This window comes from Artemia franciscana, chromosome 7 (assembly GCF_032884065.1).
Source record: "Artemia franciscana chromosome 7, ASM3288406v1, whole genome shotgun sequence".
NCBI classification, from domain to species: Eukaryota; Metazoa; Arthropoda; class Branchiopoda; order Anostraca; family Artemiidae; genus Artemia; species Artemia franciscana.
In genome coordinates this window covers 63,099,503-63,119,795 of record NC_088869.1, presented here as the reverse complement: position 1 = coordinate 63,119,795, position 20,293 = coordinate 63,099,503, and the positions used below count along the sequence as shown (strand labels likewise).

At 34.6% G+C, this 20,293-nt stretch overlaps 1 protein-coding gene across 1 annotated transcript in view; it reads left to right on the top strand.

Moving 5' to 3' along the window:
* The window catches only part of LOC136029578 (baculoviral IAP repeat-containing protein 6-like), a gene marked incomplete in the record, with an annotated part of 362,481 nt that overhangs the window by 48,299 nt on the left and 293,889 nt on the right, over positions 1–20,293 (top strand). The window contains 5 exon segments of the mRNA XM_065708074.1: positions 1,688–1,875; positions 7,298–7,497; positions 8,759–9,057; positions 12,298–12,547; positions 19,617–19,995. Coding sequence (XP_065564146.1) covers positions 1,688–1,875; positions 7,298–7,497; positions 8,759–9,057; positions 12,298–12,547; positions 19,617–19,995 — 1,316 coding nt within the window.

Here is a 20,293-nt window from a genome sequence, read left to right as displayed (position 1 = left end):
TTTATGTTTTCTATGATCATTTATATTAATTCCTGTTTGTTTAGGGTTTTATTTATTCTCTAAATGACATCGTTATAGGAAATGTTGAAATAAATCAAAAAACATGGTTTTGAACTAAAAATTTAGTATCGAGTATTTCAATTCTTAAGCTAGAGACCTGATAAAGCCTATTGCATCATCAGTGCTTTACTGAAAATGTATTATGTTACATAATATTTTCTTTTATATGTACTTTACAACATTGAAACATAAAAATAAAAATTACAGTGGGATGAAATCTTGAATTGCTCAGTTTCTAGGAATTGATATCATTACATATTGAATATTCAGTTTCTGCTCATTAGTTCTTTCCAGTCATCTTGATTAATACAGTGATAAATTTTTTATCTGTCGTTGATGTTTTGGAAAACATAATCACACTGTTCAAGAAATATTAGTTATCAGTAAAATACAAATGAAGCAATAGGCGGGACCTTTACTGATTGGGGAGGGGGAATGGGTCAGTAGACGAACTCCTCTTTGTAGTAGTTTTTGCTCATTTTAAGTTTTAATGAATATCTAATTTGATTTTTACAAGTTTTTTTTTGTATTTCTTTATTTATATTTGTACCTGATATTTTTACGTTTGCTTTGATTGTTTTTTCTCTTGTTTTGTTTCATTTATTCTATAAATAGTAATAACTGGTTGTTTTGAGTTTTAATCAAAAATAGGAATTTGTTTCTACTAGTCTAGTATTGTCTGCTAGTTTAATATGGTTCCTTACTTTTCTTTGAAAAACTTCCTTTTTGAAAAGTTTTTTTTTTTTTTCAAAATATACGCACCTATAATGTAACTTTGCCATTCCAACAATCTACAAATAGCTCCTCCTTTGCCACCTAAATATTCAATTGTAACTAAATACATCAATTGTAGTACAACCTATTACGAAAAACACCTAGACCCATGTGCACGTTCTGATGAAGATCAACAATTTATAAGACTCAATCTGAATGTTATGTATAATCATCTCTTAACAAAGGCCTTCAGCACAATTTGATGGGAAGTGAATTTAGGTATTAATTTTGGGTTTTTTAATTTCTGGTTGTTGGAGTAATTTCTGATATAGTTGATTCTATAATACAAATTTTTAATGCTCAAATGCTCTAATCGAACTTCAAAAAGTTTACGCTGGTTGCCCTTCGAGCACTTTTGACTCTTAAAAGAGACACTAGAGTATTGGATTTCCAACCCAATGAGTCCCCCTATGAAGCTTATACGACCACCTCTTCGATATGATGTGCCTCTTGGGAAAAATAGACATTGAAGTCATATGGCTCTTTACTATAGGCAACGCTTCAGTTTGCCTCTGATGGAATATTGGCTGGTGACCCCAGCGGTCACAGCTCAGTGGTTATAGCTACGCTTCTAATTACCCGGATTTCTTAGTGTCGGGGTCAATTAATGGTAATTTTTCATAGCTATTTTCCATTAAGTTTTTTTTCGGTACTTACAGCTTCTATTCTGATTTTTACCCCCCCCCCCCCCCTCCTAGCTTGAGTATAGTCGGCAGTTATGTATTATCATGGTCGGTAATATGTTCAAACGTTCCATCTGCAGTTTACTTACTCCCAGGAGCTTTTCGTGCCATATGCCTGGCTTTTGCTTACGTAAAATTAACAGCAATGGCATTTGTTTTGTTTTTTTCAGATAGCAATCCTGTAAAGTGTCAAGAATTTTTGGAAAGTAAGGAGGCAATATTGCTGGCTGGCCCTATATCCCTCGAGGAGTGCTTGGATTTAACTGGAAGAGGAGGGGTTGTCACACTTACTAGTCCAGAGCTTCTCAATTCTAAGAGTAGAACATTCTTAATTCATATAATAGCTTTGAAATATACGGTAAGCTGAGTTTTGCTTATGAATTAGTGCATAAAACTACAAAGGTATTATTTTTAGAAGAAGCTGACAACAAATAATTAAAAAATAAACAATAAAAAAGGGAGAGAGAAAACCACAGCAATAAAAGAAACGTAAAGAAAAACAACAGCAATAAGGAATTTTCGTTATTTTTGTTTCCACTTTTGAAACTAACTTGGGTTTTTGAGTTTTAGCTATCTAAATTTAAAGGTTTCGTTGCTTTATAAAGGATTCTAACCGTACAGAAAAGACACACATGACCGCTCAAGTTTGAAAATAGACTTCGTAATTTTGTTTTTAATAGAAAAAATTCTTGGAGATCTTTACTTTGGAGATCTGTGGTATGTGATTTTACTTTAGAGCTCTGTCTATGTGATGGTTTTAGTATTTCGGTGTCGAAATTATTCTCTGAAGTTTGGTTTGGCTCAACTAAACTGAATATTTTTAATGCTTGGATATGCAAAAATATTGCTTTTTCAAGTTCAAGCCCTTCTAATATCACTTAAGATGCATAGTGTTGCCTTGGCTTAGTAAAATTTCTCCTCTGAGTGTCTTGTTTCTCTTATGTTAAAAAAATAGCTAAATAAGTTGTCTTTTATGTAAAACGTTTAGTTTATTGTTCCTACGACTAGACTTGTTAAACATTTGAAGAAAACGCTACGTCCGTGAATTGATTTTGCTTGAAAACGTCGTTGCGTCAGGATGAAAGAAATGGAGCTAATTTGAAAATAGACGCTATAGTTTTCTTACTATTAGAAGAAAAAAATCTTGGACATTTTTACTTTGGAGCTTTGTCTATGTGATGCTTTTAGATACCAGCTTCACCACCGAATATCAAACAACAAGCTCTAAGTAAAGTGTAGTTTCATATCATTTTCTAAGGCTATAATGACAGACAAGTTGATATGGCTAGGGCATGTTTTACAGATAACGTATGATATAATGATAAAGATGACTCTTTACTCCATTCACCTTGGCCAAGCGAAAAGTAGCTCGTCACCTAATTGGGTGATTTTAAATATATTTGGAAGGAGGAAGAGCATGCGCAGCTGTGTTAGTCTCAGGGGACTTTGTGCTGCTGTTGGTTTCTAACTGTAGTAGTGGCTGTATCATTATGTTTACTCTGCACTGTATTCGCGAGGAATAAAATTATTGGAGTAAATTATGTGCCAAAGTATAATAAAAACTCGTATAAACACAGCATATAGTATATAGAAACAAAGTATATAGAAATACGAATCGGGTTTTTAAACTTTCATTACCATATTTGACTATTTTCAACTATTCTTGGCTTGGGATCATTTTTATATTTGATACTTCGATAGTATCATATTGGGTAGGAACAATAGGGCTACTTTTGAAAAGTGCAATCCATGTAGAGGCAATTTTCTCCTAGACTTTAATATCTTTTTTGTTTTTTATTTGTCAAATGTGGTAACGAGTAGCATCTTTTGGTTGTAAGACTCGAAATCGCTTTATCTAGCCTTTGTCTCTGCCTTTATTAAATACTATCATCTAATGTCCGCTTGTTTCAGTACATAGTGATGATAGTTTACGATATATAAATATATATATATATATATATATATATATATATATATATATATATATATATCGTAAACTATCATCTCTATGTACTGAAACAAGCGGACATTATATGATAGTATTTAATAAAGGCAGAGACAAAGGCTAGATAAAGCGATTTCGAGTCTTACAACCAAAAGATGCTACTCGTTACCACATTTGACAAATAAAAAACAAAAAAGATATTAAAGTCTAGGAGAGAATTGCCTCTACATGGATTGTACTATTCAAAAGTAACCCTATTGTTCCTACCCAATATGATACTATCGAAGTATCAAATATAAAAATGATCCCAAGCCAAGAATAGTTGAAAATAGTCAAATAATGGATTAAAGCAATTCGCAAACCTTAAAACAGAAAACCAAACCACTTTACGTCATCAATTCGATCCAAACATGATATAGCGTTGCCGGGACCAGGAACACAAGGGACAATGAGAATCCATATATAAAAGTCTGCCGCGTGCCATGCTGGGGCCCGGTGGCGAAGCCCCCTGGACCCAGCTAGCATATATATAGCATAGCTAGCATATATATATATATATATATATATATATATATATATATATATATATATATATATATATATATATATATATATATGCATATATATATAGCATAGCTAGCATATATATATATATATATATATATATATATATATATATATATATATATATATATATATATATATATATATATATATATATATATATATATATATATATATATATATATATATATATATATATATATGTATGTATGTATTATGAAAAGAGAAATCACCAATGCAACAGCACAAACACAAAAAAAAGACTGAAGGAGAAAAGGAAGACTGTTTTCCTAAATTAGTGATTAATATAGAGCAGCACTTGAATGAGGCCTTAACCCTACTCATCCAGACAATTACATAGGTCAAACAGCATAGCCATACACAATCAACCATAAAGAATAATCCATGGACAGGCAGTCTTGTCGTCATTAAGTATAAGTCGTCATTTACCAAACAATAGAAACAATTAAGACAAATAATTCAGAGGCAACAACCCAACACAAGGGCTCATCAGGAGAATACACTTGCCTATAGGGTTACGGCACATTAAATTCTCTACCCAGTCAAGTGTTGTGCCTACCACAGAATATCCATGGCATCCCCGTGTCAGGTATCACCCGCAAAATACATGCCTATGAAAAAAAAAAAAAACAGCAAATTTAGAACAACCAAGTAACAACAAAACAAGCTTATCCTGTTAATATATCCCTCTTTTTAGCAACAATAGGTAAACTAAATATGATAAAATTTACCAAATCACAAATATTAACACATTGCAAATAACCTGAATGAACTAAACAATTACAGAATTCATCTTTACCATGTGGCTATTTTTAAAAAAAAAATCCGCTCTATTAGAAACACAATTCAAAATAAATGGCGCTGCATCATCATTTCTCGAACCTCCGAAATTAGTTGAAAATTTCTTTAAGTATTTCCAGATAGTTCTTTTGATATTTATTTAAAAGTTCGTTATAATGAAAACTAATTTTTTTAAATTGCCAAGTTAATTTATTTGCAGAAAAATCTCTTAATATCTATTTTTGGCTTAAGATTTTACATCTATTTTTAAAATCAATATAACTACTACAAATCCTTGCATAACAAAGTAACTGTGAGAAAAATGCCGAATATGTGATATTTGAGTGTATATTACTTTCAGGGAATGGAAAACTAATCACTTCAAAATCAAAATCATCCGTTTTATTATACATTTTAAAACTTAATTTATTATTATCACAAATATTAATATTTAAATCTACGAAATGATCTTCATGACCAGCGCCATGACTAGGTTCAAGACTAAGCTCTGATGGATACTGTATAATCTGTAAAGATTATACAGTATAGAAATTTGGTTCTGAAATGGGACACTTCGCAGCACGGGGAAAGGAAGTTTTCCTTTGTGTCACAGCAATAGCTTTAGTTGCTACTTGGAATTGTCATTCTAATATGCTAAAAATTCTTCATTGCTCACGTACAAAAGTGGAGTCTTGAGAAATGTGCTTCCCCCTTCATCTATAAATCTTCATCATCACCATCAATATATTCTGTTATTGAGTCATGCTAGAAAAAAGATTCAAGCAATAAATACAAAGTACTTACCAGTGCCATGATCAAGATCGCCTCCAGGAGATGTATATATATATACATATATATACATATATCTATATATATGATTGGCATGGTTAGAAATAACAATGGGAGGGATATTCTTGCTTTTATTGCTCAAATTCGCAAATCTCAGAATAAGATAGGACATGGCAGCCCTCATTTCTTGTTAAGAGTTTATTTTCTAGCAACTTCTACTTTTTATTACCGGAATAGTCGTAAAGCCAGCTTCGCACAAATAAGACTTTGCGAATGGAATTAATATTCGTAGAGCTTTACCCCTATATAGTGGACCTTATTCTTTTACTGATATTCAAAAACGAGAAAGTTCTTGGCTACCGAGACTAACATCAATGTGTTATCGCAAGACAGCCAATAAGAGATTCTTCTTCTAAAGAAGTTAGTTAGATCCTAAATGGTTCTTGAATCCATGTAAATTTCTCAGTATCATGTGCTTGAAATCATTATTTGAACGTTCTACTGCCCTTTTTTTGGGTCGAAAGGTATTGTGGGGAAATCAACACCCCTCCCATGGCCTTTTATTCTGCCCTGTCTCCATGGTCTATCAAAGACATCTGATTTTGATGTGTTGGTTTTCTTCCAAATCGTCAAATGATCAGATTATTATACCCTCAGGGACGGTATGACCCTCAGAGTCGCGGGAAAAAGCTGTATATTATTAACTGTTTACATATAGTTTTCATACTGGAAGAATGAAAGTAAATTTGATCTTGTGTGTTCAATGCCTCTAAATTTTCAGGAATCTCCACTTGGCCAAAAGGAACCTACATTTTGATGGGCGAATGGAAGGTATAAATGGGTTTGAAATCGGTCCAAACATATTTAATCCTTGACCTGTCCGGAAATTATTGGGATACGAGCAACCTCATTACTACGATATGATTAAATCACTGCCATTGCTACGAACAATTTAATGTAGCCTCAAGCTGCCTGAGGCACCAGATGTGCGTGCTCCTTCTCCGCCCAATATAGTGGAAGTTTTACTCTTTGAGTCCTTCCACGAAATTCCAATTTCCTTTAAATTCTTTCTTGCAATCTCTTTCCACCCCATTTGGAGACGACGGCCCTTTTTGTTTGACCTCAAATGGATCGCCAAAATGCACAATCTTTAACATTTTTTTTATATTATAACATTCTTTTAACATCCTTTTATACAATCTTTAACATTTCTTTTTTTTATTTCATGTGATTATTTTTAGTTTTTGTTTGTTTTGGTTACTGGGAACCTACCCCAGTACCACAGATCTGTAATCTTTGATAACCCAATTTCACATATTTTATGAACTTTCAACAAGTACAAGTGTTTCATATTTTTGATGTAAATGACGAAAATATGTTGCTTTCATCGAAGCATCATCGATCACTTAGACACTACTTTGGGGGAGAGTATTCCTCAGAAAATGAGCTGGTTACCACGGAAAATTCTCTTCAACAAAATCATTTTGAACAACGAAATATACCCTTACTTCAAACCTAAACAAATAAAATAGTCTATACGCACGTATGAGAAACTACCAACTTTTTCAAATTTTGTATCCACCAACAATTATTATCGCTTAACCTAGAATCCGACTGTTTCTGTCTCACCACCTTCAAACGCATTGCAGAGAAATCTGGAATAATCTATATTATTTTGCAGGAATGTCAGAGGCCTACCAATCTATTAGGATATGAATCTAGCATTGATTTGTCTCCAACTGAATCCAAGGCTCAAGATGATCCAGCTAAATTGATCTCAAAGGCTACTCTTTCTCCGGCTTTGAAAGGTTGTCAACTTTTACAGGAAGTTTCAGTTACAGTGCGAAAGTTCGAGATCTGCAAGTCTATACCCTATGAAAGGTCCTTATTTATATATACATATATATTTATTTATCTTTAAACTCTGTTTTTGTTTTGTCTTCTTTTTTTTAATACCCGGGCCACACATTTGTTTTTAAAAAGCTAAAATTTATAAGTGACATGCATGCTGTTGAATTATTGAATTAATCAACATGAGATCTTGCCTCAGAGAGGCAACTTACATCAAACAAGTATAAAAAAATATGTGTTTTATATTATCTTGTTAAAAGATATGTGTTCTAAATCATCTTGTAGGTGAACATCCAATATTAGCAAAAGGTCCGTTTTATTGAAATCTTATCTTTTTTTTATTTACAAAAGACTGTAAATACTGCAATTTATTTCCAAATTAGACCTTAAATACTTCTTTATAATGCTTTAATTCCCGACTAGTGGCGACAAAAGAAGGAGAATTTAATATAAAAAAGAACATGGTTTTACTTCTAGAAGTAAAGAGCAACATCAAAAATTTAAATGAACATAAATTATTCCGTTTATGAAGAAGACTGCCTCCTTCTCAATACTTCACTGATTACTCTAAAGATTTTTTGCTGTTTAAAAATGCTTATTATTCCATTTTTAGCTATTTCAGGCCCTTGTGATTCACCGATTATTCTTAAAGTATTTGGACCAAAATTCAAACTTTAGAGTAAAGAGCGTGGGGCTGAGAAAGGGGTAGCAGATGTAATATACGGATTTCTGCCCGTTTTTAAGTTTTAATGCTGTTCCTTATTTTTAATTGAAATTTTTTTTTTAAATATCTGGTTGTTTTTCAAATCATGCTCAAGTCTAAGATATGATCAAAGGTACCGGCCCCAGAAATCCCCGAATTCTTGCTGATAAATTGAGGGTTATATTATCAAAATAATGGTTATCATTTTTGGATCAGCATCAAACAGTGTTTCTTTCTCACTTAGCATTTCTTTTCAGAACGCATTTTTGATATACGATTACTATGGGCTAGAGTTCATTCGTTACTAAGTATTTCCAAATGCCGCAGCCATGATCTGTTTGTATCCTTTGCCAGATTCGTCAGATAGATAAGGAAATTGCTGTTCTAAAATTCCATGTTTTCTTATTTAAAAAAATTATGCCACAAATCTTCACTAAAAATTCCAGGCTTGAAAGTTGAACAATGTTTAACTGAATAAATTATAAGCGGGATACATAATTTGCGTGGCATTTATGCATAATTTTCGTTTTATTCCTTAATTTTTACTATATTGCGACTGAGATTGTTAAGTAACTATCTTATTTTTAGATATCAGCGATCTGAGCTATTTGAATCAAAATCATTTGCTAGTTCTCTTATTGATGTGATAGCTGGTGATTCAACCCATTTTCAGAATGGCAACTACAGTCTACAGTGCCTAGATATTTTGGTTTGGATGGGATCCATCCTGTCATCGGGGAAATGCGCTGTTAGTGAGAATAAGAAGTTATCTGTCCTTGAAGGATTTATGAAGAAAAGTGGCAAATTGGCAAAAAACTGTTGTATCTACGGAAATAGAAGCACTGCAAAGAAATTTTCTCATCTGTGTGTAATTCTAGCACAGTGTGGTGAGTTATCTACTTTAGTCTTTGCCCTTGTTTTCGCACTTTAGTGAGTTTACTTCACCTTACATCCATTTATTCTCTTCTGTGAGACAAGGCCTTGAAAAGTTAGAGTAATTATAAGATTCATTGGCAACAATAGCTGAACTAGTCGAGTGATCGGTTTTTGTCAACCCGAATATTGAATTTCTCAATGATATCGGCAAATACGATTTTATCATATAAACTGTTTGTGCCAAACTGATAAAATTGCAAAAAATTATGGTAGCTGTTTGTCAGTTCGGTAGTTGCCGATGCTGTTTTAAGTTGCTACAACTGCTTCGAGGGGAAGAAGAGAGATTGAAAATTAGATGAGCTCATCATTATCCAAACATGGAACGCATCTCCTAGTCTTCTGTGGTACTTAAACGTTGGAAGTTTTAGCCTTTTCCGTATACTTTTTATTATAGTGTATTGGCATTTTGATGGCTCTTATTTGCCTATTTCCAAGTACCTTAGGCTCATTAATATGGGTTACTCTAACTCGTAGATTGAGTGGTTGAAGTAATCATCCGTGTTCTAGGCGAGGGCAGACTGGAGTCAGGCACGTACCCAGGAATTTTTTTTTGGGTGGCGGGGGGCAAAACCTTGGAAACAGCAGATATAAAGTGGCCTTTTTTTTATTAGTATCTAAATAAATGCAAAAAGCACGTATATCGGAAAATACAGATTAACTTTAATCTGTAGTATTTTAGCGGATTGGGGGAAGAAGCCTCAAAAGTACGTTTTAGACTCAGGTTATGTTCATAGCGATAAGATTAATCTATTATATCCCACTGAAAGGGAAATTTTAGGCCAACAGTGCAATATGGGTGCTGTGGGGGGTAGTTCTTCTATTACAAAAACGTCGATTTTTATGAAAAATTATAGTTTCCAAAATTGATCAAATAAAAGCTGTACTTTATCCTGAAAAGGAGGGATAAACGCCCTAATATCAAGGATAATTCTATTTTGCTGTGGAAAGCAAACTCTCTTTACGAAAAAAAAAATAACAGTACAATCGCTAATTACTTCAAAGAGAGTAAAAGGTTTGACAGAAAATGGGTTAATAATTGGGCAGTGACTTGACCGGATAATTGCATGCTGTAAAATCGCAAAAAAAAACTTCACACATGCATCTAGATTCTTAATAAATGTCCTACTTTTGCCTGAAATCCCAAGAAACCATGGGGAAATTAAACATTTCACATTTTTTTTTTGGGGGGGGGGGGGGCCGAAGGCCCCCCTGCTTACGTTCCAGACTGGAGTAGTGCAAATTGTTTCAATTATTGCTGGTTTTCTACAGATAATAACCGTTATAGTAAGACCGATTGGAAAGGGTATGAAAAGGGCTCAAAAGATATTTGACCAAAGGGGCTCCATGGAAAATCTTCGAAAAACTCGGGCCAAAAAACTTATTGTTTCAGACCATTGCTTCTCCTAAAACAGAAATCATCTGAATCCCCCCGTTTTTTTTATACCAATCTATATTATTACTATTAATGTTATATAGAATTGTTTTTGGGAGGGGACTGGGTTTCTGTGTCTTAATGCTACTCCTTTTGATGTTAAAATTGCTGGTATTTTACACTACAATCAATAATTGCTAGAAATTTGAACCGCAACTGGTAGTCACCTTATTTTACTGCATATATAAGCTTATAATCTTCTCCACTTTAACCTTATTGTTTTTTTCCTTTGATAATTCATTGTTGATGGGTTTTTTATTCCTTTATTTCCCTTCAATCTCCTCAGTTTGCCTATTTAATTAAGTCTGAAGCTATGAATTATCATGAAGTAGCACTTTTTAAAATTCCTTTAACTTTGTTCATCGTCTTAATTCTCAATTGACGGTTGAGTAATTTGTATTTTTGGACAGCTCAAAAATCAGACATTTCTTCTTTTTTAGTCTTTTTTAGTCTTTTTTTACTCTTCTTATACTCCTGAAAAAATGATAAGAAAATATGTGAGACCTTTCAGAGAACTAGGAAGCAGCACTGAGGGCTGTTTCGCCAGGGTTTTACGGAGCTCGATTTCATGTTTTCCAATGCTATAATATTCGCATAGTCCGAGCCAGTATTGTTTGTTTCTCATTTAAATTGTATTAATATTAATAGAAGCATATCCGATCTGTGTGAAATAGCTTCTTTATATGCTCCCCAAATAAAAAAAATATACAAAAGTTTTATTTGGAAAACAAAACAAAAACCATTAGATTGTAAAAATATGGGTCAGAATGATGAACGTATCATATTACAACTAAAATAGTCACACTGGCATCATACCTTGCAACTACAACATTGCGACAGGATAAGGACGAATATATTTTGTAGCTTCTTATTTTTTTTTTGTGAAAGTAGTCTTCTCCTCTACTCCCCAGCCCATTTTTAATATATTGAAAAATATCTACGCTTGTTTTCTTGGACTTCCGTAGATAATTTTTGCGAGGTCACAAACACCACAATGGAATCTAGTGCGACATAGCTAAACCTATTAAGAATGCGGAATATTATAGTATAAGTTTCTAACATTGGCGAGAGTCTTATTCCTTGAGTGGGCAGGGTCTTAATTAACTTCTAGGCTATGTCTTCACTTTTTGGACGCTTGTTTTAGATATCCTTGAAGCTATCGTTTGGATGGGCTTGGAGCTAGGGGCAAGCAAGGCCTATTGAAATGCCTCATGTTCTTTTCAGTCAGGAATTACACTTCACCGAGTACAGGCTTAACTGATCCAGCTTGTTATCAGTAGTAAAAAAGAAATGGAATGACTTGTCTGCAGATACCTAATTTTATTTTATTCCTTAAATTTCAGTAAAAGTATTTGTTCAAAATAAAAGAAGAGAAAAGCTAATTCCTAGAGCTCCAACATTTTGGCTGTCATTGGGTCCCCCGTATGCTCTTGATAGATGTCTATTTTTGCTAATTCCTTTTAAAATGTAGAAAGGGGGGAAATGCCCAAAAGTAAAAGCAATGGAAGCAATAGCAACTGCATGCGGGAAATGAAGAGCGACAATAAACAGGCTCGTAAAGAGAAGCATAAAACTATAACTTTTAATTGACAATTAAGCTTAGTGAATGAGAAGGAAAGAAAAAGTGAAAAAGAAATGAGACTCTAGTTAACGAGGCAGAAAGAATTACATGAGACTCGATAAGTAAGGAATCATGATCAATACTGACTTAGTTACATTACTTTCATAAACATAAATGCCTTATTTAATTTTGTTTCAGCCCAAGGAGTCAACGCTGACAATGCTCATCTGAAATTTTGCAAGAATTTGCTGGATTCAATACTGGCCATCCTACCTGAGCTTCCTGCCTCAAGCTTTTGCGGTGGTTGGCGTTGGCTATTCACGCTTATTCACAGACTACAGAAAATTAATCCTTCTAAAGTTATGAGTTCCTGTACCGGTCTATTGGATTTGTGCTTTCCTAATATGAGAAATAGGGTTCATCCCCTACATACCCTGCTTCAGACTAGGTAAGATCATTCTGTCCAAACTAAGTTTCTTTTGATTGTAGTGTATTTTAATGTGGGAATAATGTCTGGAGACATGATACAGTAGAGTGTTGGTAAAAGGCTGCCTTTTATTAAGCTTTCTATTCTCATTTTCTGCTCTATTATTATTTTCAAATTTACTCCAAATTTACTTCAAATTTACTCCTTGAAAGTCTTTCAACTTTCAGATTTTTAGTAAATAAATGTTCCACAATTTTTTCTTTTGCCTCTATTCAAAAATTAACGATAACCTCTCCGTACAGATTTAGCATCAATTTTTCGCTTTTTTCGGTAGTTATTGGCTGTTTTTTACCGTTTTTTTTTTTTTTTTTTTTTTTTTTTTTTTTTAATGCCATTGGTGCTAGGTGTTGATACACAACGATATTGCGTTCCCTATAGTAAAACTTTAGAAAATGTTGAGGGGGATGTCAAACATAATCAAAAAACTATATACAGGAGGGCTTTCAAAAGGATACAATAGCAATATCTAAGGAATGGCCAAGCGTTTTAAGTTAGAATTTGAGATTATCCCTGGGAAAAAAAACATACAACGCACATCCATTATCTTTAAATAACGACGGAGACCCCAATCCCTTTCCATCATAAAAACCATCAACTCGACACTTTTAATTTATCAATTTCAGTTTTAAAGATCTCATTTTATTGTGTTTTATTTTTATTTTAGGGGGGGTGGAGGTAGAAATCGATATGTAAACCCTCTTGACTTCCGGGAATAGTTCTGGTGTACGCAATTTTTATGAAAGTAAAGAGTAACATCAAACCCCAAAATGAGCAGAGTTTATAGGTTCCCCCTTCCTCATCCCCAACCTCCCCTTCATGGCCGTAGAAACTTCAGAGGATCCTCACTCGATCGCAAATTGAGAGTTATAGTCCTTTTTTGTATGTTGGAAAGTGATCCCAACCAATAGGACCAACCAATCCCTGTCCTAAAATTAATTTTGATATTTGATCCTTTAGTTCTGTGGGAGAAGACGTGCGGCAACAAAAATCAAAATGAATCACAGATGAAAATGATGGTAATTGAAATCTGCGGTTAGAAGACAAGTGACAGTGACGATCAGATCGAATTGTAAACAAAATCTGCGGTTAGAAGATAAGTAACAGCGAGAATCGCAAGAATTCCAGGATCCTATAAAATATATCCTATAAAAATAACAAACTACAAATTCTATAAAATATATGATTCTGTGAAGGATCAACAGAAAGGAGGAATTGCATTCACGCCAGAATTTTTTTGTTGAATTTATATTGTTGATTTGATACCTCATGACTTAAAGCTAAAGAATAATGCGATAATTAGGCTAATGTGTAATTTGATTGTCACACATACAAGCCTGTAGCTTGCCAAGTGCAAGAGACCGAGCGAAGCTGAGCTCCTGGCAATAATCATGCAATAATCATATATATATATATATATATATATATATATATATATATATATATATATATATATATATATATATATATATATATATATATATATATATATATTTATATATATATATATATATATATATATATATATATATATATATATATATATATATATATATATATTATACATTTTATCTTGAAAAAATGGTCTAGATAGGTTACGACTTCTGGGAAACTGGTTTAGAGCTTTAACTTAGGATATCCCATTTTTAATATGAATGACGTCAAAGGGGTAATCGGGTCGAATCCGTACTCGAATAAGGTCAGGAAGGACTCACTCATCCCACTATACATAAATTTTATAAATCAGGATGACATAGAAGAAATGTCACAAGAAAAATCAAAAACTATGTATTTTCTCCCTGAAGTGACCGTATCGAGCCTATTTTACGATAAGATCAAGAAAGGGCTTATTCAGGACGTCGTGCGAAATTCTCATTAAAAACAAACTTGCTTAAATCGGAATAACTTAGGAGAAAGCACCAAATAATTTGTTTTCATTCGATCACTCTCAATTAAACTTATTGAGCTTCAATCAGGAAAAAAAAATCTTTGTAATCAGTTTTGAATTAATATATTGAATGTGTGAAGTAAAGAAGATTACGAGGAAAACTAGGACGCTGTCAAAATATAAATTACTAAATCAGAATAACTTTGTAGAAAATAAAGCACAATCAAATCTTCGTTTGGAAGGCATGTGAAAGTGAAAATCTTAACGAATCGCAAACAAAAATATTAGACAGAAGACATGTCGTAGGGAGCAACAATAGTTGTATATCTACTCTCTTTGAGTGAGCAATTGTGCATGCACTTTTTTCTCGAAAACTGCTTTATTTTTTAAATTTTTATTTTTTAATTGGCACAATAAGATTTACTGATACTTACCCTACTTATTTACTTGAGACAAAACATAGGCTATTCAGCATAACTCTTCACCAAGAAGCTGCCGGGCCAAGCTCTGCAAAAGTGATCTGGCCTCTGTCTGTGACTGAATGTTTTGATGTCCTGACTTTCTTACTTGTAGACATATTTCTGGAAATCGCCTAATGGTTCGACGTCCTTCTTTGCGACGTTCTGCCATGACTTGATATGGCCTCCAGTTATTTTCTTCAGAGAGAAGGGAGTCACTACAACAAGGGCCTGGCGTGTTAGGGTCTTCTCTGGGCGACGGATTATATGGTCAATTCAGTTGAAGTGTCGCTGGACGTTGTAAGATTTCATCGGCTCATCTTCATGATGTGCTGGCGGTTGCTGACTCGTTACGACTGACTATGTTTAAATAGCTTTTTGTGTATTTTCTATCTAGAAACGTCTTGTCGTTCTTCTTCTGCCTTTTGTAGAAAGGTCTCGCAGCTGTATAGGAGTATGGAGCGTCCGCATGTTGAATAAAGGTAGTGAGTATAGATTTCTTCCACTTTTGATGCTAATTCCGAAAGGAGAATAGCATATTCATTAGCATATTCTAGGTCAGAAAGGCTTTCTTCGACTAAAAATGCCACGCCATCTTCTTCGTTCAATGCTTCCATCATTTCAACGAGTTCTGTCAGTTTTCTGGATAATCGGATATTACTTGTTTTTATCTTCCTAATAAGCTTTTTGCAGGTTAGCCAATTTAGTTGGGACACCATCTTCAAGCATTATATACCAGAGGATAGACCGGGGTATGGATTAAAATGCGACTATGAAATGGAGGAAGATGGTGGTAGTGTCTTATCCGTAAAATAATCAATGATGAAAGAGGAGTCGCAGAGTGAAAATATGATTAGCATCCCATTTCTGGGTGTAAAGCAGCCTTTTTTTTTTGCAAGGTGGAAAGCAGCCTCTCTTTCATTTCCGGAATGGTTTATGACCACTGTTGCAAGATTCTTTCCGTCGTTGTCAATGAGTGAAATTTCACGGTGATTCTTGGAATCGCCTTTATTTCCCTTTTTGACCGTAGGAATTATAGGGGCGTTGAGCTAGTTCCGGGCGACATCATCCGAATTATAGATTTTACTGAGTAGGCCCATCAGGGCTTCAACGAGCACTTTGCTTTCCTTATGAATTTCTGCAGGTAGTAAGTCGTCACCTGCGGATTTCTGGTTTTTCTAGGATTTTATGGTATATCTAACTTCTGTTGACGACGGGGTATTTCAAATCAGTACTGCTCCTCTGGTGGGAATAACATTGGATAAGGGATTTAGCTCGACTCTTGGGGTGTACTCTGTTTTGTTCTATTTATCAGATCTTTGAAATGGTATTTCCACCGATCGAATATTTTTGACGGTTTTATATGACGGTTTGTCTTTTGTTTTCACGTTGTCTCTTGTATTGCTGTTTTTGAGACTAAGCTCTTTGAGGATCTTGTACTCTTTGTGGGTCTCAGTTTTGGCTGCTACCTCCTCTAACTCTTTGGCCAAGCTTGACGAGTAGGTATTTTCGTTCTCTTCTAGCTGACTTGTGGGATTTCTTGCGTAGTTCTTTGAATGCTTCCCCGTTGGGGGCTTTTCTTTTGTCCTCCAAAGCAGTAAGTGGTTCTCTGGTGCATTCTTTCTTGGTGCCTTGTCTTTTCTTTCCTCAGACTTGCTCAGCAACCTCTTGTGTGATTTTTTTTTTATTGTCACCACGATTTCTTCATGGTTTCCTTTGCTGTCGTGTCAGATTCATGCTCTAGTTGTCCTAGGACCTGAAAGTATTTCCTTAATTGAAGATCCAACTCAGCTCGTGCATCTAGAACTTCTTTTCCGTATCAAATCTTGGGGGTGGTCTGGATTTCTTCTTTTTTAAAGAGCTTTTACTATGTTACTTGTTACTATGAAGAAATTAAACGAAAAAAAACAAGTTTTTTTAACTGCAAGTAAGGAGCGACATTAAAACTTAAAACGAACAGAAATTATTCTGTTTATGAAAGGGGTTGTCCCCTCCTCAACGCCTCGCACTTTACGCTAAAGTTTGACTCTTTCTCACAACTTTCTCACACGTTGAGGAGGGGACAACCCCTTTCATAAACAGAATAGTTTCTGTTCGTTTTAAGTTTTAATGTCGCTCCTTACTTGCAGTTAAAAAACTTGTTTTTTTTTAAATTTAATTTCTGAACGTTTTTGAATTATTGCATGTTTTGATTTTGGCTCACCGCACATGAATAATCAAAAGAAAATTTGCATGTCAATGCTTTTTTTTTTTTTTTGGCTAAATGGCTTTCTCATAGTTTTGATAGGACGATTTTGTAAAAAAAAAGTGGGAGAGGAGGCCTAGTTGTACTCCAGTTTTTGGCTATTTAAAAAGGCAAATAGAACTTTAATTTTTTTTTACGAAGGTTTTTATTAATAATAAATATACGTAACTTACGAATTAAATTACATAACGAAATTCTATATTTGTATATGAGGGGGTTCAATCCCTCGTCAATACCTCGCTATTTACATTAAAGCTTAAACTTGGTCCCAATTCTTTAAGAATGATCCTTGAATCACAAACGCCGTAGAATAAATAGTTGAAATTACTAAAAATACTTTAGCGTAAAGAGTGAGGTATTGTGGAGGAGACGAACCCCCTTATATACGTAATAATTTCTGTTCGTTTTAGGTTCTAATCCTGCTCCTTACTTCCACCAGAAAAAAACTTTTTTTTATTATTATTATTATTTATTATTTAAGAATTAACGACGCTTCTTGACTACTAAGGTCCCTGCGTCGGCCCTGCAGTGCATTCCTGCAGCGTGATTCGATCTCTGGAACTTTTTTAATGTATTTTTTCATTGTTCTTTTAAATAATGCTAGAAGATCCTGCGGCCCCTTCATGGAAATTTTCTTCCCTCTTGATAAATTCGTCCATGGAACAATCCTCCCACGTAACCCCCTCCCTCGACCCCCTCACCCCTAGTGTGAAAAGTCCCCCTGAAACCATCTGTACACGTCTCAATAACCATTACTTTATGTAAACAATGGTCAAAGTTTGTAACTTGCAGCCCCTCCCCCGGGGACTGTGGTGGAGCCAGTCGTCCCCAAAGACATAATTTTTAGGTTTTTCGACCATGCTAAACAAAATGGCTATCTCCAAATTTTGATACAGTGACTTGGGGAAAAAAGAGTTTTGGAGGGGGCCTAGGTGTCCTCCAATTTTTGGTAACTTAAAAAGGGCACTAGAACTTTTCATTTCTGTTAGAATGAGCCCTCTCACTACATTCTAGGACCACTGAGTCGATACGATCACCCCTGGGGAAAAGAATAGAAAAAAAAAAAAAAAAAAAATAAACACGCATCCGTGATCTGTCTTCTGGCAAAAAATACAAAATTCCACATTTTTGTAGATAGGAGCTTGAAACTTCTACAGTAGGATTCTCTGACACGCTGAATCTCATGGTGTGATTTTCGTTAAGATTCTTTGACTGTTAGGGGTTGTTTTCCCCTATTTTCTAAAATAAGGCAAATTTTCTCAGGCTCGTTACTTTAGATGGGTAAAAATAAACTTGATGAAGCTTACATATTTAGAATCAGCGTAAAAATGTAATTCTTTTGATTTAACTATTGGTATCAAAATTCCATTTTTTAGAGTTTCGGTTACTATTGAGCTGGGTCGCTCCTTACTGCAGTTCGTTACCACGAGCTGTTAGATAAATTGAGCCATTTTTTTTATCCAGGGTCGTTTTCTCTGAACACTACAGTTGACTACGGACGACCTCCCATCTCTTGATTTCCTCATAAAAGTGTGGGCGCTCTTGTGCTGAAAGAATGTATTTGATACTGACAGATGGTCTTGCATACCCAGCAGCAGCCACGTACCGTTGGAGTAGCTTTCTCCTCTGCAATGCGGTGGAATACTAGCATGCTTTTAGGGGTCGAGCCGAGACCGGTTCCTACATTAAAGCCTCCAGCAATAAACAATTGGTCTAGATTCGGGCAACTGCCTATCGTCTGCTGGAGTAGATCCTAGAATTTATCTTTTTGTGGGTAAGGTGAGTACGGTTTGGTGCGTAGGCTGTGATGACTGTTATGTTAAAGGGGTGACTCAAAATCATGATCTGAGATGTGTGATTTTATGTCGACTCGCATTCCATGACTGCTGATTCTGCATTCTTAATTTGGAAGAATCCGACGCCATGTAAACTGAATCCATCTCTTGGATCCAGAGTTGTAGAGGCAAAATTTCTTGCCACTGACTGGATCGTTAGTGATCTTATTGATCCGATCGTTCAAGGTGTTCTCCGTTTAAGGATACATTTCTTTGGTTGTATGTAGGATAGAGATTTCGAAGTAAATGGCGAATCCCTGGCTTGGATTCACCCAACCCCTACCTCTGGCTAGGGTGCAGTTCAATTTTATGCAGTTTTGATTTTTTCTCATTCGAATCGTAAAAAAAAAAAAAAGGATTAAAGTAATAAGAAGCTGATCAAATTTCCAGCCCGTCGCCACCTACGATCCTGCCAAAATTCACAACCTCAAAAAAATAAAGACGATCGCTTGGGTTGAATTTGGTAAACTGTTTAATGAGATAAAAAATGAGTTATAATATTAGATACCTGATCAATTTACTATGGAGTAAAGTAAACATAGACTAAACACCAATTTTTGTATTTTAGTAATCAGCTAATTTAATATCCTAAAATTAATCTTTTCAGGTATGGATTTTACGGTCTTGTATTTGAGCCAGATTTATATGCACTGCCATTAGTTCGGCCTGTTTATTCACTACAAGCATCACCACCATCTCAGTATTCATATGAAAACATATCCTATACATATCCCCCCATGAACCCCAAGATAGTTTCCAAAGCTGTTGCAGTTCAAGCCCCAGCTGATCAAGCTCAGAGTGTGAAAAGGATATTGTCAAACATAGACCCGGAGAAGGAGGCAAGGTCTCTTGTGCAGTGTGAGAGCCAGCTTAATGGCCTTATGGAAGTGGAGCCGTTGGGTTTTAGTTTTTTCTCTGCCTCTGAAGGAACTACACTAGAGAAAAACACATCTAATCGAGGCATGCGCACAACAACCCACAGTGAGGTAAGAATGTTTCATCTTTATTTTTTTTTTGTTTAGAAAAAAAATATTTTATTCCGATCATTACTGATCCCAATTGAACGCGCGCAGCCACCAATAACACTTAATCGTCATCTTATGCAGTAAGTAGAAGTAATTTAAGAAAAATTAAATGTTCTACCCAGAACAAATTTTCCAAAGTTTTGAGAGGGGAGAAGAGCCTTTTCAATTTTTTTTTTCAAGGTGTCAGTGCCACTTGTAAGTAACTTTCCCTCAGTTTTAACCCTACTTGACAATTTTTGTAAGATGGTTTAATTTACTA